Here is a 26,884-nt window from a genome sequence, read left to right as displayed (position 1 = left end):
TTTGACAGGGATATTTAGGGATAAGACAATGGACTATGAATTCATTTACCTCCCCAATTATGGTAAACATTGTCCCTTCTGTATGTAGATTAAATTATTTGTTGAAAAGTTTGGACACTTTAAAGTTTTGGAGCCACGGCGTGGTTATAAAACTTTGGGTACCAGTGTGATTTATAGTCCAATGTCTCCTACCTCCCCTGGATTATATGATGATAATAAAATATATTTTTTCTATTTTCATAAAATGTTTACTTCAATTCGAAACCTTCATGATATTTTGAAAATTCTTTCTACAGATTTTATTTTCTAAATGATCGTTTATAAAATTAGAATTAAATAGTTTTACTTTAACTTTACTAAGAGGATAGAAAACGAAATTGCTTTTCTCTAGTTAAGGTATATCCGTCTGTCTACACGGTTAGTTCTTATAGATAATTTGGGCATTTTAAATTATCCTACATTTTTGTTTCGATTAATAAATTAACATGCTGTTATTAATATCCAAATCTACAAGATTTAATATTCATTTGTCCTAACGTCTGATTTGAGTGCTTAGATTTTATAGATTTTGTCATATTTATTTTCAATAAAACTATCTATCTATGAATTATTATCATCAAATAATTACCGCAGAGAATGTCAGCCTTGAAGATAAAGCTGCGAGGGTCAGGCCGTGTCCATTTCACCACGACTAAACAGGTCACTGTCAGAGATTCTGATGGAAAGAGTACAACCAAAACTGAGACAGTACACCACAGGTCAAATTTATAGTAAAAAGGAAAAAATCATCGCTCGGCCACCATGTATCGGCAAGCATAAACCAGAATTGAACCGAGTTAACGGCGTATTGCCTTTGAGCACTAAAATCACTCTTATTTTTAAAACAACTTGAAAATAGTGGATGGGGTGGGCGGGTGATGTTTCTTATAAAACTAAAATTTTCTTTTGACAAGAATTTCAAAAAATATGTACAACATTTGCTCGAAAACAAATCTTTTATATTTAATGAATTATCTTATCTGATTTTATTTCTAACCATATTTCTTCTACTTTTAGATCTTCTGAGGAGTATGTTGATCAAGAAGCTGTTCTCTTCCACGGTCCTGAACTAGGTTCATATTTTATAATGGTTCAAGAATGCAGTAGCATTTCTATAACTTTTTTTTCTTGTATTACATAAGGAAAAAGGTTAAGAGGATGAATACTCACCCCTTTTTCATGGTAAAATACTACTTCCCCATCCCTAAATTTAGAAGCAGACGAAAATCAAAAGCCGCCCAGGGCTTTTTGTAAGTCAATCATAAATAATAATGTGAATAAAAAGAAAAGCGATATTTAGCAAACAGCCGTGGGCGGTCAGAATCAGCTGAATGTTCATTATGAAAAAAATTTCCCCCTTTTTAGAAATAGAAGGATTCATCTTTCATGAACAATTTTTTTTAAATAAAAATAAAATTCTATGTAATTTTTAATTAAAACATTAAAACGAAAATATCTAATCTAATATTCTTGCCCTAAATATGGAAATAGTAAAAAGTAAAAAAAAATTTTTTTTAATAATTTTTAATCCTCCCATTTGAAAAGTTGTGGAATAGCAATAAATTTTAGCGCGGCAACGGCGCTGAGTAGGCCTCTAGGCCCACTGCCTATTTTCGTCTTTTAGTTGCTTCGATTCCTCTCTTTTATTTTTTTCTCTATGTTGTATTAACACTTTATGTATTTTTTTATAATATAGATTAAGCTAGGTTATATGAAGTAAACGGTAGCCCTGTAAGGTTATGGTACTGTAGATACATATAGGCTCCGAATAGGATTGTGGCTCCCTGCAAGGATTAGGCATAAAAATGAATTTATTAATGGTAATTATATGAGAAATACTTTAAAAGGAAAAGTATTATATGAAACAAGTTTTAAGAAATAGATTTATATGAATTTATAGTTTTTTAATTGATACTGAATTGGTTTTAGTAGCAAAGCTACAATACGAAACTTATCATATGTCAGTGTCTACTTTGAAAATATGATGTAACCCACTACTTCGTTTTCTTTCCATGATCCAAATGTTTTATGTCCAGACTAAAACTATTATTTTACTAGGAGTTGGCCATCATATATTTCCATTCACCCTTTTCCTGGGACCCAACCTTCCTTCCTCGTTTGAAGGACAGTATGGTAATGTTAGATACCATATACAGGTAAATTCAAATCATCATTGATTTAGATTTTTTCCATGAATTTCAAAAGGCTTTCTGGTAATAATTATAAGATTTATAGATTTACTAGTTACTAATCGGCGAGGGTAATAACAAGAAGCTCTCATGAGACAGCGTGTCAACGTGGAGCTCGAGCTGGTCATAGTGGCTATAAAAAAAGTGTCTTGGCTTACTCCAAGAGTCTTAGGTCCAAACTCTAAGAAATTATGGCTAATAAAACAAACAAGTTACTACACTAAAGATTTTGCCTCGTTGTTACCAAAATGGTCATGCATGATTGAAATTGATAGGGAGATTCGAACATTCTAATTTACATTAACAGCTATCCGGTACGGTGGTAGATTTGACCCCCCCCCTCTCAAATACCTTTGGAGGTATCTAGGGACGAAGTCGCTAGTAACTAATGAGCCAACAAAAATGAACAGGGAGGGAGGGGACATTGGACTGTTTGTTACATTAGTTTTATAATTACATTTTTTTTAATCGCTTGCTCAACCACTTTGGGGACTCTTATTGAATTTTTATTGGTTGGTCCATGAAGTTGAGTGTCCAAACCTTTCAACCACTAATTGTGTTTAAGGGTGTGATAGTACGAGACTGGTTATGGAACCACAGGACCAAGGTTCACGTAACAGTGAACAGTATCCTGGATCTTAATGAATACCCGGCCTGTATACATCCGGGACAAACTGGGTAAGAATACAGGGATCTAAAGGGATAAGACAATGGTCGATGAATTGATTTACATCCCCTATTACGATAAAGATACCCCTCCTTTATATTTCTGATTTTACAATTAATGGTTGAAACGTTTCGACACTTAATTCAATGTTCCCTCACTAATGGTTAATTTCATTTTATGTTGCTAAAGTCAAATAGTTAGAGACTAATAAAAAAAACAAAAAAATATAAAATAGGAAGAACACGCATTCTTAAGTTGAATATTACTTTTTAATTTTTCATTACATTTATCATTCTAACAGAAAAGCGGATGTTTCAGGTTCATAAAAGTTTTATGTGAAAAAAGTCTATTATCCTATAATATAAAGTAATAAGCTTTTTTTGTCTGTAGCGAAGGATCTCGCTAACTGCTGAACCGATATGGTTCTTCTTTACAGTGAAGCTTCTTATAGGCTTTGAGATGGTTTTAGACTATTTGATTTTTAAAAAATAAGTCTGGGTAGGGTTTTAGGCTATTTTTCTGCTCTTCGAAATAGAGCCCCTAGATGCTAGGGGCGCAGCCGCTAGTAAATATATAATTTTCGGATCAACTGCAGTTCACGGTAAAATAAACCTGGCTACGAATATTTCCAAAATTCTATGAATTTTAAAGGCTGCTAGCTGCCAAACAGCTGAACGTACAGATCATGCCCGCACACTGTTTTAAGCGGCATAAGAAGACCTACAAATAATCTGGAATAGCAATAAATCAATAATGCATAATTATCTCGCAGTGCAGAGAAATGCGCGAAAGAGACCTGTTTTACGCGTTTTTTCTTCAGTGAAGCTTTTCCTGTGCATCACTGGATCTTTGCTATTCCGGATTATTTGTAGGTCTTCTTATACCGATTAAAATGGTGTGCGGGTATGATCTGTACGTTCAGCCGTTTGGCAGCTAGCAGCCTTTAAAATTCATAGATTTTTGGAAATATCCGTTACATGGAATATTTTCCGGTGAACTGCAGTTGATCCTAATTTTCTATTGATACGTATTATTTATAAGGAATCTTTTATTGATGATACTTCTTTCTGAAACTTTTCTTTTCATAAATAAAAGTTAGGATTACTTTTTAACACTTCTTAGAATTTATGTTACTGATTTGATTTAATAAACTGTAAGTTTGCATCAATAGCAGTGAAGAATATTAATGAAATTTATCATTGATTTGAATTTTTAATAGCGGTTGGCTATTTCAAAATGTATTACGGACAGACTGATGGTGAAACTAAGTGAATTATAAAGAAGCTTCACTAGTAAAGGAAAAGTAATTATGCATTTCTGAGAATTTTAGTACACCATATTGATTCTAAGTTAAATAAATCCTTCCTAAATGTGAAATACATTAATCCTTATTTTTGTCACCAAAAAGCTTTCACATTTTCTTTTAAGATAAAAGCATTTTTTTTCTATTGACCCAACAATGCCCCTTTTATGTCTAATATAAAGAAAAGTTAATTTGTGGGTTATTAAAATGATTAAAGGTTCAATAAACACAACGGGATACTGTCTGTTACTCCACCAGCTAAATAGTTGATATCATCGAGGACGATTATGCCAAAAATTATACCTACTTTAGTTTACACTGTACTTCTTATTAGAAAAAAGTCTATTTAGATGGCAAAGTTTTTTTGAAGAGATTATTATTGTTTTATTTGGTGTAGATCCCACCTTCAAATGGATTAAAACCTTGCCTTGACCATGTCTGATAATTATAAAATTGCAGCCGTTTGAGAGATACTGGACATTTTGACATACAGACATCCTATTACTTAATTAGTTTTAAGGATATTCACACCACCCTAATCCTATAGTAAATCTTTTTATAAGCCAAGATTATTTACTAAGTATATTTGCGATAACTTTTATTTAATAGATTCTTCCAATTTTTAACATTTACAAAACAGCCTGCTTTATTGCTTCAAGATCCATGTCAGATCTATATAGGAAATAAATGTCTATAAATGAGCTCAAGTTTTCCAAGGAATAAATGTTCAAAACTCATAGTGCTCCAATAATCCTCATTAAACTCTCATTGACCAAAGCGATAAAACCTTTATTTTATTTGTTTATGGAATGAATAAAGTTTTTCAATCCATGTTGACATTTGAATTACATTGAAGTATTTAATCTTGAATTAATAAACAAAAAATATAGGTTCATAATATAGAAAATCAAAGAAAACTCTGTTTTAAAAGAATTCGATTGTGGCGACACTTCCGTAGTGTTCAAATATTAAAACTAAAATTTTAATCATATTAACCCTTTGGTGATGGTAATGTAAATAAAAAATATAATTGAAGAAATCTTTTTAAAATCATTTAAAATATTAAATATTTACTCCTTTCTTTTAGATAGTAATGGCGAGGGAGGAAAATTGAAATAGATAAATAGATATGTACTTAGCCAATAGTGAGATAGTTATATCGAGCCAACTCTAGTCTTATATAAACTAAAACCTTCTCTAAGTTTTAATACTATGTTATGATTGTTTTTAGAAATCACAAGACATTTTGTTGTCTGTGCTGTAGATCTGGTCCTCTATCCACCAGGATCCATACTAATAAGCAGGGATATGTTCCAGGTAACGCTTTCCAGGTAGATATCTGCTATCAACCATGATTTATACTAATAAGCCGGGATATGTTCCAGGTAGATAGCTATCCACCAGGATTCATACTAATAAGCAGGGATATGTTCCAGGTAGATATCTATCCACCAGGATCCATACTAATAAGCAGGGATATATTCCAGGTAGATATCTATCCAGCAGGATTCACACTAATAAGCAGGGATATGTTCCAGGTAACACTTTCAAGGTAGATATCTATTCACCAGGATCCAGATTTTAATTGGGCAAGCTTTTAAAAAATCTTCTATGGATACCTTCACCAGGTTTCAAACTCAATCCTATTCAATTAGGCATCAAAAAGACAAACCAATTAAACATTGAAACCTGACGGCTCTGTCTTTTTTTAGTACTAATGTACCTTTGACAGGCCTATTTTTTTGAGGGATTACAGACACACATACTTCCTGTTATTTTTATATAATGATAATTGATTTTTGAAAGCATTTTAAGCTATTAAATATTGGGTAACTTTTTTTTAGGTGAATACATCATATTCTCGGCAGAGGTTGATAATCAATCAAACAAAGTAAGAATCTATTATTCATATATTTTTTATTAGATTTAGTTAAATAGAAAACAAAACCAAATTAGAAAAATATTACTGAGAAATACAATGTAGTGAAAAACTAAAAGAGAAAAGATGTACGTCCACTAGTAATATCCTTGTAATAGGATGTCTGTATGTTTGTTTGTCTGTACCTAAGGATCTCCCTAACCGCTGAAAAGATATAGGTTCTAGGAAGATTTATTTTGGTGGAGAATACCACTAACCCCCCCCCCCCCCCCAACAGAAATTGCCCGAAGAAAAAAATTACCCCCTCCCCCCAAATTTTTTTAAAAACTAAAATAAAAATGGGAAATGGTTTGTAAGTGTTTTAAAGGCCTCTAGGGGCGTAGCTGCTAGTAGCTCTTGAAACAACTCTTGCTAAAAATAAATAGGAAGCTAAATGCGCAAGTCAGACTTACAAAAAAGTTAAATTTCCTCAAAAAAGTTTAGTAGAGTATTAATTTATGTATATAATCCTCACCCAAATACTTGCACTTCTATCTAGGCTTTAGCTTTATATGGATACACGTCAAAGGGTGTGGGGGAGTGTTGTAAAGGGTTATTCCCCCCCCCCCCCCCTCAAAATTTGAAGAAATACATGATATTACCCAAGTAAACATTAAATACCCCTCATTGTACAACCTCACACAGAGCTTAGACTTCCTTGTTTATACGCATCAAATTCCTGCTGTTTTTAAGAATAAAGTAAACTACAGAAAAATACCACTAAAGTTAGTTCCTAATTTTAGAAAAGATTTGCTACTTAGACGTTTTAGCATTACCTAGAAGTATCATTTTTACAAAAACAAAGTTTTCAATTAAATGTATTTTAAGAAAAATCATTTTGTTTTAAACTGTTAGATAATATTCAACTTACGAATCATTTTTTAGTCTCTTGAATATTCTTTTTAGAAGCGAAGCTGCTCTATAAGTGTTTGTTCTTTTTGTCTGTAATGATAGCCTGCCCTGATGCTGTGAGTATTGGTGCAAAAAATATGACGTAACAAAAAAAATTAGCCAATGAGAGGCCACTATAAATTTTACCATTGGTCAATAACGGCCTCTCATTGGCTAATTTTTTTTGTTACGTCATATTTTTTGCACCAATACTCACAGCATCGCCTGCCCTGATTTTTATTTACTTTACATCACTTATCTTAACTTCCCCTTTTCCTTTCCCCTCTATTTTCCTTCCATCACCCTTTCACAAATCCTTCAACATAATACAATAAACTAGCAGCTGCGCCCCTAGACTCTAGGGCGTCTATATTCCAAGATATAGTAAACGGCAGGAAATAACCTAAATCCCAGGGTTCGGAAGCCGCGCTATCAGCCGCGCGGCTGCGGCTGAATCCTAATTTGCGGCTGTGGCTGCGGCTGCGGCTGCTTAAAGTTATGGAAGTGGCTGAGGCTGAGAGTGGCTGAGGCTTAGTGCGGCTGAGAGTGGCTGCGGCTGAATGCGGCTGAGGCTTAATAAGAATTGGGGTGGCTGAGGCTTACAGTGGCTGAATTGGAATTTTGTGGCTGAGGCTTCAAGCGGCTGAGGCTTACAGTGGCTGAGGGTGGCTGAGGCTTACAGTGGCTGAAGGATTTGTGGCTGAGGCTGCGGCTTACTGAAAGCCGCGCGGCTCATAGCGGCTGCGGCTTACAGTGGCTGATTGGAAAATTAAGCCGCGCGGCTGAGTGAGGCTGAGGCTGAGAGTGGCTGATAACATAATTAAGCCTCGCGGCTGATTCTGAGGCTGCGGCTTACTGAAAGCCGTGCGGCTGAGGCTGTGGCTGAATTAAATTCAGCCGCGCAGCTGAATGCGGCTGCGGCTGAATACAATATTAAGCCTTGCGGCTGATCTTATGGCTGATTATAAAATAAGCTTTGCAGCTGAGGCTTCGGCTAAATTGGATTTTTTAAATGCATTCTAGGACATTTTTTGGAGAGTTGAGGGTGGTTAGGGGTTGTGAGAATAAGAGTGGAGGGAAGAGGGGGGAGGACAGCAGGATTTTTTCAAATGTTTGATTCAGAATTAGTACCCAAATTTTATACTGGTACCCAAAGTTTTATACTGGTACCCAAAGTTTTATTCTAGTACCCAAAGTTTTATACTGGTACCCAAAATTATATACTAGTACTCAAATTTTATTCTGGTACCCAAAGTTTTATTCTAGTACCCAAAGTTTTATACTGGTACTCAAAGTTTTATACTGGTACCCAAAGTTTTAGTCTGGTACCCAAAGTTTTATAATGGTACCCAAAGTTTTATAATGGTACCCAAAGTTTTAGACTAGAACCCAAAGTTTTATACTGGTACCCAAATTTTACTGGTAACCAAAGTTTTAGACTGGTACACAAAGTTTTATACTGGTACCCAAATTTTACTGGTACCCAAAATTTTATACTGGTACCCAAAGTTTTATTCTGGTACCCAAAGTTTTATACTGGTACCCAAAGTTTTATACTGGTACCCAAAATTTTATACTGGTACCCAAAGTTTTATACTGGTACCCAAAGTTTTATACTAGTACCCAAAATTATATACTAGTACTCAAATTTTATTCTGGTATCCAAAGTTTTATTCTAGTACCCAAAGTTTTATACTAGTACTCAAAGTTTTATACTGGTACCCAAAGTTTTTATACAGGTACCCAAAGTTTTAGACTAGTACTCAAATTTTATACTGGTACCCAAAGTTTTATACTGGTACCCAAAGTTTTAAACTGGTACCCAAAGTTTTATACTGGTACTAAAAATGTATACTGGTACCCAAAGTTTTTTACTGGTACCCAAAGTTTTATACTAGAACCCAAAGTTTTATACTGGTACCCAAAGTTTTATACTGGTACCAAAAGTTTTATACTGGTACTAAAAATTTATACTGGTACCCAAAGTTTTTTACTGGTACCCAAAGTTTTATACAGGTACCCAAATTTTATACTGGTACCCAAAGTTTTATACTGGTACCCAAAGTTTTATACAGTTACCCAAATTTTATACTGGTACCCAAATTTTATACTGGTACCCAAAGTTTTATACTGGTACCCAAAGTTTTATACTGGTACCCAAAATTTTATACTAATACCTAAAATTTTGTTTTAATATTGGTACCCAAAGTTTTATACTGGTACCTTAAGTTTTATACGAGTACCCAAAGTTTTATACTGGTACCCAAATTTTATATTGGTACCCAAAGTTTTATACTGGTACCCAAAGTTTTATACTGGTACCCAAAATTTTATACTAATAGCCAAAAATTTATTCTGGTACCCAAAGTTTTATACTGGTACCCAAAGTTTTATACTAATAGACAAAAATTTATTCTGATACCTAAAGTTTTATACTGGTACCCAAAGTTTTATACAAGTTTTTTAGCAGTAGGAATTTATTTCAACATCTTTAGTTATGATGCAGTACAAAGCCTATCAACTCCCAGACGACGAGCCGATGCGCTACATGTTGAGCCACGGTCGAGGGTTTCTATGACATTAACTCAAGGTCCAACAACCCTGGATAACTAAGGGGAATTATATCTTTCCTTTGCGCCTGTTCATGTTGCACACCAAGCACCTAGGAACCATTTAATGTCTTCAGTTATAACGCAGTGTCTGCGCGAGATTCGAACCTATTTCATCCCTGATGACAAGCAGATGCGCTACTTGTTGAACCTTGGGGAACCAATTCTTTCCTTTTCTGTATTAGTTTAAGTGACATCTATCCAGCAACCAACTTTTTTTATTGAACTACCTGCCTGAAAGTTTTATGGTAATGAGTTACGCCTGTTTATGAGCCAAGGAAATCCTCCTACTCTAACTTTACATGTTGCACACCTGCCATAGCAGCAGTAGGAACCATTTAATGTCTTCAGTTATAACGCAGTGTCTGGCCGAGATTCGAACCTATTACCTCCCTGATGACAAGCAGATGCGCTTCTTGTTGAACCTTGGATAATTAAGGGGAACCAATTCTTTTCAATTTAAGTGACATCTATCCAGCAACCAACTACCTGCCAGAAAGTCCTATGGTAATGAGTTACGCCTGTTTACGAGCCAAGGAAATCCTCATACTCTAACTTTACATGTTGCATACCTGGCATAGCTGCAGTAGGAACCATTTAACGTCTTCAGTTTTCACGCAGTGTCTGGCCAAGATTCGAACCTATTACCTCCATGATGACAAGCAGATGCGCTACATGTTGAGCCATGGTACGCAGGTTAAATTTGTCTTAAAAATAATCGTCTTTAAAATGCTTATCATATGTACACTTGCAATAAATGTATTAGTCATAAAAACTTACCTCTTATGAAAAATGTTTTTTTTACAAAAGTGCGTTTTATTACAATTATTCATGGGTATAATTTTTATGACTAACTTTTTATGTCACATAATCTTAATGACAATGTAATTATGAAGTTATTACAAAAAATACTAAACAATAGGTACTGGAAAAAGAAGAACTGAATTAAAATAATTTTTTGGGGGGTAGGGTGATTTTTATTGGATGGGGAGGGCCAGGGCGTGTAAATCCCATTTTTAATTTTGGGGTGATGTTTAATTTTTTTTCTAAGGCAATTTTTTTCTGGTAGTGTGATGGTACCCTCCCCCAAAATAGTTGTAAACCTTCCCAGTACCTATAAGAAACTACCCTGAATAGGAGCACCATATCGGTTTAGTAGTTAGCGAGATCCTGTAGTACAAACATAAAGACAGACAAACAAACAGACATCATAATACTTAATGATCTAAAAATAAGACAAATTTTCATTTTGAAATATTGGAGCTCTGATAGCTTTTTGGTACGGTAACAGCTTTGAACCATCTATCATCCGGGTTCGAATCCCAGAAGAAAAAAAAATTTGGGGGGATGAAGGGTGACTTTTATTATTTTTTTATGGGAAAATAGGGGGGAGTTTGGTTGAGCACCCACCAGTTTTAATTTTAGTTTTTTAAAAAATTCAAAAACTTGGAAAAGGCAATTTAAAAAGTTTTCATTAGTTCAGTAGTTATCGAATTCTTAATCTACAGACAAAATAACTCTCCATACAAATCTTTTTTTTTGCATAACTTTTTCAGTGTCTATCATCAACCACAACGTATTAAATACATTTAAAATTGAAGAAATATCTAAGTAGGAGAAGCTTAATTATATATAACAAGTATTGCGTACCTAAACGGAAAAATAATAGAGAAGCTACTATATAACTTGAGTATCACAAAAATTGATTGCCCCCTGTGAGGTTTGAACTCACGGTCCCTAGTTTACAAGACGAGTGCTCTACCATTGAGCTAAATAGACCACTTGTACAAGAAAAAAAATTTAAGATAATACAAATTCATAGTAAATATTAAGTAAATTCTGAAAAATTTGTATCTTTTAAAAACAATAAAATTAGGCAAACGTCAGTAGGGCAGTTACCCTATAAATAGTATTCAATAATATTCATAAGTATCAACGTTCAAAAACGTATTGCTCCTGGTGAAATTCGAACTTATAACCCCGGCATAACAGTGTAGAAGAACCGTGCGCTAACTGATTGCGCTACTGGAGCTCTTACATTACAGGTTCAAACTTTTTGTAGTTGTTCGAGATGGTAGTTTCTATGTTGTAATTTTAAAAAAAACTTAAGATAAAATTTTTATAAAAGAATATAAAAAAATTTAAAAGTATAACATTTAAAAAAATTATTTTTGGGCGATGGAAATGTCTGACCCCCACCCCAAAATTAGCTCAAAACCATCCAATGTCACTATATATATAACTAGCGGCTACGCCCCTAGAGGCCTCTAGGGGGCACTTGAGGAAGAGAGAGAGTCAAATTTAATAACCCAATTTCTTATTTTAAATTTTTAAAGAAAAGTAAACAAAAAATTTTTTTTTGGGGGGGGGAATTTTTTTTTTAGGGGGGGGGCCTCCCCCCTCATTTTTAATTTAAGTTTAAAAAATTTAAAAAATTTTTTCTTTATTTGAGGGGGGGGGATTTTTAATTTTTTGGGGGGGTTGGGGGTGTCCCACCCCCAAAAAAAATAGTTATAAACCTTCCCAGGACCTATGAGAAGCTACCCTGTTAAGGAGAACCCGATCAATTCAGCGGTTAGAGAGATCCTTCGGTACAGACACACAGATACACAGACACATAGACATCCTGTTACTGTAGTAAAAGGATTCCTGAGAAGGACAACATTGTCAGTTCAGTGGTTGCTGAGATCTTAAGCTTCAGACAGACAAAATTAAATGAAAATTAAGCCCCGCGGCTGAATTGACGGCTGAGGCTTGTACTAATTTAGCACCTGCGGCTGCGGCTGGGGCTTACAATATCTCAGCCGCGCGGCTGTGTCAAAGCTGCGGCTGAATTTAAAAAATTAAGCTGCGGCTGAGGCTGCGGCTTACAAATATCAAGCCGCGCGGCTGCGGCTGCGGCATAATCATAACTTTGCAGCTGCGGCTGAGGCTTTCTTGAAGCCGCGCGGCTGAGTGCGGCTGCGGCTTCAAATTATTAACAGCCGCGCGGCTGAGTGTGGCTGAGGCTTCCCCAACTATAAGCCGCGCGGCTGATTGCGGCTGAGGCTTAGAGGGGCGTTGGCTGAATGAGGCTTAGTGCGGCTGAGGCTTAATGTGGCTGAATTGGAGTTTTGTGGCTGAGGCTTACAGTGGCTGAGGCTTACAGTGGCTGAATGCGGCTGAGGCTTACAGTGGCTTATGTTTTCTTTAAGCCGCGCGGCTGCGACTAAGGCTGAGGCTTATTGGGTGGCTGAGGAAGCCGCGCGGCTGATTTTGAGGCTTCTCGTAAGCCGCGCGGCTGATGGTGGCTGAGGCTGAGGCTGCGGCTGCGGCTTCCGAACCCTGCTAAATCCATCTCAAGACTTGAAAAAAATAGCTTTAAATTTTCCTGGGACCTATGTCAAGTTTACCCTAAATGGAGAACTCAATCGGTTCAGTAGTTATAGAAAGCATCTGATAGAAGAACCTTACTACTTTATAAAATAGGATACATTGTATAAGTTTTGGTAAAACAATCCATTATATCTTTCTTTTTTCCTTTCTTTCATTTTTTCTTTCTTTCTTTCTATGTTTTAAAGTTATGCCCCAGATTCGCTACTAATCCATGTATATATATATATTAGGAGATGAAACATTCAAATGTTGAGCTTGTCGAAGAGATAGTTTTTAAGGTAGTATTTTTCAAAATAAAATTAGAATCTTTGGGGTTTTGATGAAAATATTGATTATTATGAAACATAATATTGTGTAGAAATTATGGTCTTAAAATTCTTTTTTTTTATAGTAAAAATAAGAAAGGGAGAGGTAGGTTTCTGGTAAAATCCCTAAGGGTTATGTGTTATAAGTTCAAAACAGTAGTAGAATGATAAAAATTTATGTTAACTTTTGTCTATAGTTCTTTTCTATGAAATACACATATTTAGTGAATATTATCGTTCTACTACTATTTTAAAGCTTTAAAACACACACCTTTACGGATTTTACCAGAAACCTACCTCTCCCTTTATTGTCAGTATAATCAATGCATAAATCCCTTCAAAAATAGTTAATCCAACAGAATCAAAGATTAAGTATGAGAGAAAAGTATAAATAAATATGTTTTCTTTTGATTTCATGGTATCTGTGCGCATAAAAGCTAACCCCCCAATTAAAAAAAATATTTTCATCAATTTTCCTTGAAATACAAAACTGATTGATTGGGCTTGTAAAGGAACTATTTGGGTATCTTATGTCGACAACGGGTTTATTTTGTAAGCTTTTTTGACCGGGTTATGGCCGAATAATGCTGAAAAATCTAATCATTTAACAGACTTAATTTGTAGGCAGGTGGCCATCAAAAAATCGACAAAAGAGTCGTAGCTAAAATGCACAGAGGCAAAATAGATGCTGGTGAATCTGAAATGTGGGACAGGGTGGCGATATTGGTTCCTCCGCTACCACCATCCTTCCTAGGACATGGTCGTCCTTGTGGCATTATTCATATCACATATACGCTCAAATTTACGTAAGAGGTTTTCATTACTTGTAAAGGAAAATTTTGACTTCTCTTCCAAAAGATCTCGGCTACCTTCTGGGTTCTGGACAGTTATAAGAATTAATAAAAAAATTAAAAGTTAGAGGGATTTTTATTTTATTAAGGATGATTCTTTAAGATTATCATAAACTGTTTTAAAATATAATTGGAGGTTTACTCCAGGTTTATGCCCTGAAGGCCTTCAGGCAGAGACTGGACATAAAAACGATAATTATAAATTAAAGAAGCTACTGATTACATAAGAGTTTTTCGTTTTTATAAACCGGTCAGAATCCACCACAAGGCTTCCATTACCTGTCTCCAGTGTCTAATCCTTGAGCTTAAAATATTTTTTTTTAAGCTAAAATATTCAAACAGAAGCATAATTTGTCATATATTTGCCTATAGCGTTTTAAATAAGAAATTTAATTTTCATACTTGACCAAGCTGTAGGCCATAAATGTATAGATGTATAACCCAGAAAACTACCTGGCCCAAATGCTCTTTTGTAGCGACTTGGCTGTGTTTATGTTATCGACACTATTGGTTTATATTCAAAGACCCAATTGAAAGTCGTCACATGGTACATACAGATCGTACACCCTTCATTCGTTTACCTTGATCTGTAGGCCTCAAGTCTACAAGTAAGGTTAAAAAAAACTACCAAACAAAAGATCGTATAATAAATGTTAATTCCATCATACTAATAACCTACCCTCTAAACAATCAAATCAAAGCTAGGGTATAGTCAAATCATCCCACTAGCAACCCAACGTAATAATTTTTAAAATCCTGTTAAAAAAAACCAGTGACACTTTTTGTTACTAAAACTTCAATCCTTTTTATGGTTTCTTATTGTGTGAATCCATATGTAGTCTACAGGAACTAAATGGCCGTCAGAGCATTACCGATAAACTAATGGACTAAGTAAATTATATACTGGTTTCTCTTTGGTACAGAAAATGTTCACAGAAATTGCAGCCTTCTATCTTGAATACAAGCAGATAAAAACACATAATTGACAGGCTGACGGACATTTCTAATTATTGGGGACCCAAAATTTGTAAGGAAAAGGACCCAATTGAAAGTCGCCGAAGGGTCTCCTCCACGAGAACATACAGTTATTTATCCCCTTTATTCTTTTACTTTAATAAAATAGCAACAATAAAAGAGTGTTAAGTTACAAATCTATAACAATGTTGGATTAATGAGACTTATTGATAGATTACAAAGATAATGATTTATATAAAAAATATTCAAACTTTGCAAAAGAATATTATTAAGGTGTTAAGCAGGGCTCGGCAGCCGCGACTAAGACTCAAATTTAAATCAATTTAAGTTGTTTAAATTTTTGTAAAAAGGAATTGCCATATTAAGGTTAGACTTCAAGCTGATTTTTGACAGTGTAAAAGGTTGAATTCCCTGAGGCTTACACGCGGCTGCCGAGCCCTGCGTTTTACTGTTTTAGTTAAAGAATAGACACAATAATCTGTCAAATTAAAACAGGAACATCTAACAGACCAAGATTGATATACGAAATTTTGAATATCATTTAAAAAATCAAATATTTGTATCTATATCTTTCTATACTTATTGTTAATGGCTTCGCTTACATGTTGATCCTTGATATTATTGCAGAGTAACCCCAGAAGGAGTTGGATTTTCACTCAAGTCAAAGATTCCTATTACAATTGGAACCATACCTCTTAGAAATATGTTTAATCAAATCCAACAAAGTACACCAGGCAAGCTTCATATACTAAAAGGAGTGAAAATAGAAATTAAGATGATTCGTTAGTTTGTTAGTCTGTCTGAAATGACTTGGTGAAACTAAAAATTTATGAATTATCTTATGTTTAAATTTATTTCTGTTACTAAATACAATAAAGTAACACCCCTAAATTAAGTTCTAAATTATAAAATTTTCACCTTTAGTATATTATGCATGAAACAAGGTCCTTTTGTTGCTGGTGGTGTGAAAAATCCAGGTAAATAATAAAATTCTCGTTTGTGTTATAATAGTTTTTTAGTTTTAGTTTTCATTTGAGAATTTTATGAAGGCGAGACCACCGATCGTTAGAAATGCTGTATGATTAAAAAAATCTAATTATATATTAAACATTATTTTCAGGGCCTCCAGGTGGATTTTCTGATGGACAGTTTGGAGGATTTAGTTCAGCCCCGCCTCTCCCGGATTCATTTAATTCATACATGGACCTTCCTCCGCCCACATATGCTGAGAGCGTTTGGGGACAGGTGAATTGAAAATTTCCCTTAAAGTGCCTATACAAGTTAAAAACCCTCCTCCCTCTTATTTTGAAATAAATTAAGAATATGGTGAGGGGTTAGTGTTTTCTTTGTTTGCTTTTTTCTGGTCTGGTTCGGGTAGGTCATATTGGGTACAGGGTCGAACGCGTTTGTTAGGGCAACAGATCTATAGTATACATTTATACAGACAACTACCTCCCTTCCTTTTTCAATGACCTTCTTTGTCTGCTTCTAAATTAATTTTTGCTACTTGGCTGTGATGATATAAGTGACACCATTCGTTGATTTTCAATGACCAAATAGAAAGGTTGCACAAGGTGGTTGAGATGGGGAGATACAGTTATTTAACCCTTTCTCCCTCTAGTGTTTTACTCTAATGTTAGGGCCCCGCCGAGTTACTGGAAAACCAAAGCAACAAAAAATAGTATATAAATTGTACTACAACTATTAACATTATTAATATAAGGTTTCCTGGAAAAGTACACTCCTACCGCATTATAGCTCCAAAGTTTGCAGTGTTAAGAAATATGTAATTGCTTTAATCCTTTAATCCATGATTATGTCACTCATGGGTGTAATATTTAATTCACAAACGTATTCACAACTTTTAGCAAAATTTTGTATTTCTGTGAAACTGAGATACTATCAGGGATCTAAAGGGACAATGACCGATAAATGTATGTACAACCCAAATGATGATACATAAAATTGCCCCTTTTGTGGATTAGAATTAGTGGTTGAAACGTTTGAATACTCAACTTAATGAATCAGCCAATCAAAATTCCCTAAAGTCCCCAATGTTGTTAAGCCAACATAAAAGAAAACTCTATTATGAAACTTTGGGGACTAGAGTAATAAACAGACCCTTTCGTTGGGTACTACACAGTGCTGGGAATGATATATTATTTATTTTTCATTTCTAATGTGAAAATATATTTTTTTTCATCTTTATTTTAGAATTTCCCTATTCTTTTGGTTGATATCTTTTAGAAATACTAACAGCTGCGCCCCTAGAATCTAGGAGCTCTGTAATTTTCTGAGGGGTTAGGAGATAGCAGAAAGATATCTTAAAACTACTTTATATATTAGGAAATAGTTTCTTTGAAAATGCTTTGTTAAAATAATTGTTTTTTAGGAGGACCATTTAAAATTGAAAAAATGCTCAAAACGATTAATAGATAAAAATCATTTGTAAAAATCTAGGAAATTTGTCCATATGGATGATTTAATTTCAATCTAGATACAATAAAAATTAGACATAACACAAATCTATAAAATGTCCGATAAGGAAAAAACTCTCATTTCTTGAATTATTACTTAATTAATGAAGAAGAAGTATGTTAAAATTCTTTTTTTTGACGTACGATAAGAAACCTTTTATTAATAAAAAATTCAAACTTATGTTTTGAAATCAATTTATATTTTTAGGGTTTTATGTTTTAATATTATTTTCACTGATCTTTTATATTGCTATTAATGCCTCAATAATCTTATTAAAAAAATTGAATAAACAAAAAAACAACTATGTTTCATATCAAATAAACATAATTGCGTTAAAAAGTAGTATTCCATAATGTTCTTTCCAGTATTGCTTCAAAACCGATTAATATCCGCTTGATTACAGCCGTTTCTCAGTCACACTGAAAAATCATGCATCGAGTATTATATCCAGTTTTCTACGAATATAAGAATGTACAATCATTATATAAAAACCAGTTTTGTTAACCAGTGCCTTTGGCATCTTCGGGCTAACTGGTATTAATCTTATAATTTCTTATAAATTGTCTTTTGTATACCAGGTAAATGTACGAGATGTGGAAGACGACGAAAACTGCGAGGGAAGTTTTGAGTTCGCACCAAGATATCCAACTTATAATTTCCTACCACCTCAACCCTCGGCACCTCCGCAGTTTTGAACAAACATGTTCTTGGTAAATGCGAGGCTTATTTACATTTTGATTTTGAGCTGAAGTCATTGATAAGCAATCGTCGTAGCCTCTTTAGTCCTTACAATAAAGTAACATGATCTCTGTCTGTTTGTCTGTCTGTGTGTACCGAAGTATCTCGCTAAACAATAAACCGATATGGTTCTCCTTTACAGTGTAGCTTCTCATAGATCCTGGGAAGGTTTATAGCTAACACCACCCTCCCATGAGAAATCGCATAATAACATAACTAACCCCATCTAGTTCTGGCGAAAAAATATTTTTTGGTAAACAGCTGATTCTAACATAGATTGAAAAGAAAACATTTAACGTGGCCCTAGAGGCCTGTAGGGACGTAGCCGCTAGTCTAAAATATAAGAAGATCTAATGAGATTATATTTTACTATAATCTTCTACTATATATGTTGTTTTCATAAATTGTAAATATGATAATTTTATTTTTTATTATGATTTCTGTAAATTTAATACAAATATGGGGTATAGTCCTTTCCACGACATTCCTCCATAAGGGGCGATTCTTCGTATTTTTTACAGTAAGTTTTCTCCTATTTCTAGCCCCTGCGGGGGGCTCTAACCCTGCGGGGCCAATTACCTAACCCTGTGGGGCAATCACCTAACCCAATATAACCTAACCTAACCTAAAATAACCTATAAAAAGCCATTTTAAAAATACGACAAATCGCCCCTTATGGAGGGATGTCGTGGAAAGGACTATACCCCAAATATGATTTATTGCTGTATGTATTTTATGACAATAATTAATTTATAATGCATGAAATATATTACATTAAAAAAAATAGCCGTCTATCTTAAGTATGAGCTTAGAAACACACACTTTGCTAAAAACAAAGCAGACTAACATTTAGAATTGTTGAGTAGGCTCGCTGCTAAAAATGGACATAATGGTTTTATTATAATTTTTTTTTCATTTTTTTAGACAAATTGTGCCTTTTGGACAACTACAAAAAAAATATCTACAATTACACGGAAACATGAAAATGAAATTCTATTAAGATAAGTGTCAGTTTTTTCCAGTTTTTTTTTTATCTCTCTCACTCTATCTCTCTCTCTATTATGAGTGTTTAATAAAAGCTGTTTTGATAAACCTCTACACTTTATTTTCTCTAAATATTATTTTAATTATAATATTACATATTTTCTTCTGAAACCAAAATATTTATCGTATTAAAACAATAACAATGTTCTCCAATATATGCAAATCGTCTCTACATAATTACTCTTTGTTATATTAGCAAAATTTTATAAGTATTGAAGCTACTAGATGATTCAATTCATCTGTCTGTAACACTTTGGGGGGGGGGGGGGGGGGTTGTAACTCTCTAGGCTGTTCAGTCGGTTCGTCGGTCATGCTTGAAAAAGGTTTCGTCTTTTTAAAAGCGAAGCTTTTCTATAATTATTAAACGCGAAGCTTTTCTATAATTAGGGTCGGTCCGTCCGTACGTCCGTCCGTCACAGAGAGATAGCTCTTTTCATTAATTTAGGCATGTTAGAATTGCTTAGGTACTATTTAGAAAGCGTAGCAACTCTATGAGCATTACCAGAATGTCCGTACGTCCATTTTAAACATGTTGATTTTTTTTACTTTTTCACCTGATTCACCTGATTTTTGGTATATTGATTCCTGGGACATCAAAGTATAATGTTATAAGCGAAGCAACTCTATAATCAAGTCCTAATAATGTAAGTATGTCCATAAACATTATCCTGTATCCAGCAGTTTTTCAACAAATCACTTACAATTTTCCTTCGACTCTTATACATTTAAATTCTAATTATTCAGTTCTTACACTATACAAGTATTAATGTCCGTTTGTCCTACCGTTTCAGTGCTTCGCTTTTATGGATGTTGTCATCCTTGTTTTATTATGATTTATCGCTTATCATTTTTGTGACAACTGAAAATATGCTCTAAAACTTTTTTGTGCTTCGCTACTTATGGACGGACTAACAGACCCTAATTATAATAAAAACTGTAGAATTAACCCGTAAGCATTATTTTATAACTTTTTCAATGTAATCAAACGTTTAAATTTTAGAAATGGTTTAGGTATCCTTTTAAACGATGTTACCCATAACAAACTTTCTACATCTATAGTTTATTAATGATAAATTGTTTCTAAATGTTACAAAAATGATTTTAGAATTATTGCATGATAAAAAATTTACAAAGAAGAGTTAGGGTTTGGGTTCAATTTAGCTAAGTGTCAACAGCTAATATGATGATTTATACAAATATTATTTTAACTTAAACAAAGAGTAGCAGCCGAGATAATCAACAAGCTGCAGATGCAATGGTTATGTAAGCTGCCGTACCCTTCAGTTGCAAATGAGCTGTCTGATTCTTACAATTCGCTGCTCAGCCGCCCATTCATCGAACCTCTGCCATACCCTAGCTGGATCACAGGTTGTAGTCTTCTCAAAAGTTTAACATTTTTGTTGAAATTTTTCCATTGCTTTGTTGGTATTTAAAAAGTAATAAAACTTGAAAATATTACATTTCATAAATATCAAAAGTACTTGCTGTACATTGAGAATAAAGGAAAACCAGATAACATATTTTAGATGGGGTAGTGCATTATTTTTTAGTAGCGAAACTACTCTATAATTTGAAATGTCTGTCTGTCTGTATGTCCGTCTTAGTTTGGGGGAAACGTGATTTTCTCGGCTCCAATAAAAGATAAAAGGCAGAAATTTTTTGACAACATTCCCATTGTTAAAGAGCACAATTAACTATAAAACATCAATGGCGGTAGGACTGCTTTTTAGTAGGTTTTAGGCCATTTTTGTATTTTTCACATTTTTCTCCATATCTTTGGTGTTTATGGTCCGATTTCCAAAATTTTTTCAGTGTTAGTATCAAAATTAAATTTCCTGTCGTTTCAAGAAAACAACTATGACGGTCAGACTGCCTTTAAGAAGGTTTTAGGCTATTTTTGTATTTTTCACATTTTTCTCCATATCTTTGGTGTTTTTGGCCCGATTTCCAAAGTTTTTCAGTTATAGATATCAAAATTAAATTTCCTGCCGTTTCAAGAAAACATCAATGGCGGTCAGACAGCCTTTTTGCAGGTTTTTGGCTATTTTTATATTTTTCATATTTTTCCTCATATCTTTGGTGTTTATGGTCCGTTTTTTAAAATTTTTGTAGTTAAAAATATCAAAATTATATTTTCTGTTGTTTTGACTTTACTTTACTTTGACCGTCAGTCTGTTAGTCATAGTACTGAAATATAAATATTAAGAAATTAAAAACAAATGTTGAAAAGGTTTCGTAATTTTTTTCCCTAATATACATACTTTTGACAACGAATATCTAAATTCTTATTTAATTGTTTATGCTTCGCTACTTATGGATGTTGTCATCCTTGTTTTACTCCTATCTATAGTACAAAGTAGAATGATGTCTGTCTGTCTGTCCTTCCATCCGTCTGTCCCTTAAGATCTCGGTAACCACTGAACTGATCTGATTCTACTCTTCAGGGAATATACCTACTAGTCATGTGGTGGTTTTAGGCTATTTCTTGGGGGGTGAGACACCCCTAACCCCCCAAAGATGAAAAAAAAAACCCTTAATTTTTTTTTGTTATTATTTAAAATTAGTGGTGGAGTGGGGGCTTATCATAAATTCTTTAATTACCACTTGGGGCAAAGCCCCTAGAGGCAAGGGGAGAAGCCGCTAGTAGATTTATATTACATTAACAACTTGTTATTCAAATCCTCTTGGAATATTTGCTGCATGTAATGACAAAACACTATCACACGCATTGTTTAAGTCTATTTATCTAGGGGCTCTTTCCAAGGGATATGGAAGGGTAGCAAAATAGACTAAAACCACCTCAGAAAGCCCCACTATAAAGGAGAACCACATCGGTTATATAGCGATATCCTTCGCTTCAGACAAAAAAAAGCTTACTACTTTTTTTTATAACTAGCGGCTTCTCCCTAAGAAAATAGCTTAAAACCATCACAGGTCCAGTAGGTATAATCCCTGAAAAGTAGAGCACAATCGGTTCAGCGGTTACTGAGATCCTAAGCTTCAGACGGACAGACATCAAGCTACTTTGCCAGGATGACCTGTCCGGAAGGTGTGCGATTTTCATGGAAGCCTTAAATTGGTGCACATCACTCAAAATAGAACTCAAGAAAAACTATCTACTTGGTTTGGTTTAGAATCATTATACAAAATGTTTTAGCTTTTTAAAAGCGAAGCTTTTCTATTATTAGAGTCGGACCGAGATAGTTAGCTTTTATTCGTTAATTTAGGCATGTTAGAATTGTCCTATCGATTTCAAACTTTGAATGGCGATTCCTGTAGTAGTTAGGTACGATTTAGAAAGCGTAGCAACTCTATAATCGCTACCAGAATGTCCGTACGTCCATTTCAAACATATTGATTTTTACTTTTTTAATAACATTTTTTATGTGATAAAACATCCGATTGATCTGATTTTTTGATTACTGATTCCTATTACAACAAGGCAGAATTTTATGAGCGAAGCATCTCTATAATCAAGTATTAAAAATGTCAGTATGTCCTTAAACAGAATTCTGTATTTAAGAAGTTTTGCAACACATTTATGTATAATTTTGTCAAACCTTATATTTTCATATTTTGTATATTCAGTTCTGACACTCAACAAAAGTTAATGTTCGTCTGTCATATCGTTTCAGAGCTTCGCTTTTATGGATGTTTTCATCCTTGTTTATGCTAAGTATCGGTCTGTCCCTTTTTCCATAACGGATAGCTCTTATAGTTGATTTAGATTTTTGTCGGTTTTATTTATTTTCTTAAATTCTTTTGACCCTTTTTTTTTATTTAATACAAGATATTATTAATGATATTTTATAAGCAAAACTGAAATCAAAACTTAGATTGTTAATATGTACGATTTCCATCTTTTATTCCTGATACATGAATATCGCAGTGATCCTAAGGGATAAGACAATGAACGATATATTCAAATACATTCTTAATAAGGATTAACAAATATAATGATTATTCAACAAATAAGAAAATATTGTTGTAATACTTTTGGTATGAGTATAATATAAAGTGAATATTGTGTGATTAAAATCAGCATGATGAATATTTAGATTCTAATTTATAACTTTATCATTTTTGTTTCAAGTTTGTGATATATTACACATTTAATTAAATGAAAACCTCATTACAATGATAAAGGATAAGTCAATTGGAACAAAAATGTAACTTTTTTCATATCAAGAGAAAGATCAATATAGATGACAGCTAAAATACTGAAATTTATCGCTATTTGATAATATTTTTATTTTTTTATCCATTTCCTAACATAAAATGCTAAAAACTTTTAGGAATTTTATGTTACTTTGAACTGATCTTAATGTCTTTTAACTCCTATAGGTGACATTTATATTGTATTGTCATATCGCTGTACAATTAATTAAATTAGTACTTGTACAAGGTTGTATATCTTACCCAGGGTGGGAGGGGAAATTGGACTGTAAATTATTCTGGTAACCAAAGTTTGTATTTTACAGAAAGGACAGTTTTATTTATCATAATTGGGAGTGTTTGTCACATTTTCGCCCATTGCCTTATCCCTTAAGATATTTGGTCTTTTCTTATCTTCACAGTACATTTACAAAACCTAATACCAATTACATTAATGAAACTAAATCAAGTATGACAGCATCCACAAGTAGCAAATCACATTAGTATTACATTGATATGATAAAAATAGAGGGACAAATTGAGCTATAGAATGTATGCTACAATCAGTATTGAGACAAGCATTTTTTCCCGGCACCTCAAGTGTCTTAAAAAAAGTGGAAAAATGTTACAGCACTATCCCGATTGACGTCATATAAGAATGGAATATGACGTCAATCAGCATAGTTCGGCCAAACGTTGGAACAATTGTCCACTTCTTATAGATGAACTACATATTAGCTGCTTCAATAAAAACACAAAAGATAACTCCCTTCATGTAAAAACCAAGTAGTTTCAAAGTGATACTCTAATTTTCATTAATTGAAACATATTATTGAAATACAAAATTTGGTAAAAACTATATTTTATGATAGGCTGAAAAGTTTTTTTTTATATGCCATATCATCGTCACAATACACTGTAAAAGATTTTTATGTTCTCTAATAAAGTGAAACACGTAGCAGGCTAATATTAAGGTCTTGCAATGAAATGGATATACTATAACCTGGATTTTACTCCAAATTTTTTTGTTCTCCAATAAAGTGAAACATGGAGCGGGCAACAATAACGATTCACCCTTCTATCCCCTTCACTTAATCCCCCCTCCCTCCAACTAGATGAACGAACTGATCAATAAATTAGTTCCATGTTAGCAAGATAAATTGACGACAATTTTTCTCCTGTCATAATATCCACTTATTTTCTACATCCATTTGTGATGGTTTTAAGCTATTTTTCTATCTATAAAAATTCTCCTCACTCAAAAAAGAAAGAAAAAAAAATATGAGGGCGTTAAACCACAGAATGTAAATTTTTAAAATCTTATTCATTATTTTTTGGGGGGTTAACAACCCTACCACCCCCTTTTTTGCAAAAAGATTAAAATGAAAAGAATTGAAAATATCCTAGCAAAACTTTGAACAATGTTAATCAAAACTTTTGTTGTCTTTTTAGTTGTTTTGTTTTTCTTACTTTAAGTTGAAATAAGTATTTCCTAGAATCTGATATTAAACTTTAACTAATGTAAAGTTGGTCTTTGGAAATAATACACTGAAATATGAACATGATTTAGCATATGTTTCTTTTTTTTAAACTAAAAAACTTGGTATGTTTGCAATGAGGCGTCTTGGGGCATAGCCGCTAGTGTTATATAAAGCTTGAAAGAGACCTAATCATTACTGCCAATTTTGTAATTTGAGATACAAAGTCACAGAAATCCTAGGTTTTTTCTCTAACAACATCCATAAAAGCGAAGCTCTGAAATGGAAGGACTGAATAAGCAGAATAATTATGCCCCAGTACAAACAATATTGTAAGTAAATTTGTTGCAAAACTGCATAAATAGATGATACTGTTTAAGGACATACTTACATTTTTGGGACTTGTTTATAGAGATGCTTCGCTTATAACATTGTACCTTGTTGTAATAGGAATCAGTTTTCAAAAATCTGAAGAATCGGATGATTTTAACAAAAAATTAAAAATCGACATATTTAAAATGGACATTCTGGTATTGATTATAGAGTTGTGCTACGCTTTTTAAATTGTACCTAACTCCTACAGGAATCATTATGTAAAGTTTGGAATCGATAGGCCAATTCTAACCTGTTTAAATTAACTGTGACGGACGGACCGACCCTAATTGTGGAAAAGCTTCGCTTTTAAAATAATACTGAGTTCACTTGACCTTTCTCCGACTACGAGCTTTTTAACCACAGCAACATTAGTATACGCTATTGGAGCTGGAATTACCGCGGCTGCTGGCACCAGACTTGCCCTCCAATTGATCCTTTGACATTAATTTAGATTAACATCATTCCAATTACAAGGCCTCGAAAGAGTCTTGTATGCCTAGTTGACACTTAGAATAATTTTCAAGCTGGATAAAATCATAAAGCATATTTCAAATTTATTATTAATTCATACATTTTCTTTTAAAATATGACAAAATTATGTATAGCATTTTTGTAATTTTGCATATACGGGAATGAATTTACAAATTAATCTGTCAATATAGTGATCACATGACAAAATTTGTAATTTTTTCGTTCAAGAAGGAGAGAAATAAATTTCAAGTTTTGTCATGTGATGGCACATGTCCAGAATAATTGGAATATCCATTCCAGTATGATCAATATTATAAAAATACGATAGATAACTAATATAATATTAACTTTATTATTGACCTTTTGTTAAATCACACACACACATACACACAACAATAAACACACACACACACACACACACACACACACATACACACATACATACATATTCTTTTCTCATTTTCATAGATGCATTCATTCCTTCTATGGAAGTTATAAAAAAAACTTTTCAGAGATTTTGGAACAGTATAAGTCACTAGGCAAAATAATGTAAAATATTTTAGGCAATCCTAAGTCTTGTATATTCCTATATATATTTTCAAGGCTAAAGAAACCCTAACTTCTAGGCTAGATTAGAAAATTTTATAAGATTTGGCTAATTATGTCCAAAATGTTGAAATTACATATGAACAGAAAGCCAATAGTTTAAAAAAAAACCGTCATGAATCTGACAAAGCAGTAGCGTATATAAGGTATTGATAGTCATTTGTAATGTTTATCTTTATCATATTCTGCTTTTTCAGTTGTGACACTGTACAAGTGTTAATGTTCCTTTTACTTACTGTTCCATATCTTTGCTTTTATGGATGTTGTCATCCTTGTAATCACTCCAAGATACAAAATTCAACACAAAAACTAAAATTTGCGCAGTTTCTATCCCTCAGTTGTTTATTTATTACTTTTCTCCTGATTATCCTAAATAAGTAAATCAAGAAATAATTTATTTCTTTAATATTAGTTTAT

General features: G+C 33.4%; 1 protein-coding gene and 1 non-coding gene across 2 annotated transcripts; one reads left to right on the top strand and one right to left on the bottom strand.

Annotated features, from left to right (window-relative positions):
• Window positions 1–608: 608 nt before the first annotated feature.
• On the top strand, window positions 609–19,026 carry LOC145307652 (arrestin domain-containing protein 2-like). The gene is made up of 12 exons (XM_080150138.1): window positions 609–758; window positions 1,057–1,112; window positions 2,098–2,195; window positions 2,794–2,906; window positions 5,430–5,515; window positions 6,043–6,089; window positions 13,222–13,269; window positions 13,921–14,102; window positions 15,750–15,856; window positions 16,067–16,099; window positions 16,243–16,367; window positions 18,179–19,026. The coding sequence occupies exons 1-12, from the start codon at window positions 637–639 to the stop codon at window positions 18,293–18,295; spliced, it is 1,134 nt and encodes a 377-aa protein (XP_080006264.1). The 5' UTR covers window positions 609–636; the 3' UTR covers window positions 18,296–19,026.
• A 6,620-nt stretch (window positions 19,027–25,646) lies between these two features.
• LOC145312900 (small subunit ribosomal RNA) lies at window positions 25,647–25,914 on the bottom strand. Its single transcript, XR_013877171.1, has one exon. It is a non-coding gene; the product is annotated as a small subunit ribosomal RNA (ribosomal RNA).
• Between the last annotated feature and the right edge of the window lie 970 nt (window positions 25,915–26,884).

This window comes from Acartia tonsa, chromosome 2, assembly GCF_053477335.1.
Source record: "Acartia tonsa isolate MP-2025a chromosome 2, ASM5347733v1, whole genome shotgun sequence".
In the NCBI taxonomy this organism is placed as follows: Eukaryota; Metazoa; Arthropoda; class Copepoda; order Calanoida; family Acartiidae; genus Acartia; species Acartia tonsa.
The sequence above is the reverse complement of the archived record's forward strand: the minus strand, read 5'-3'. Positions and strand labels throughout refer to the sequence as shown.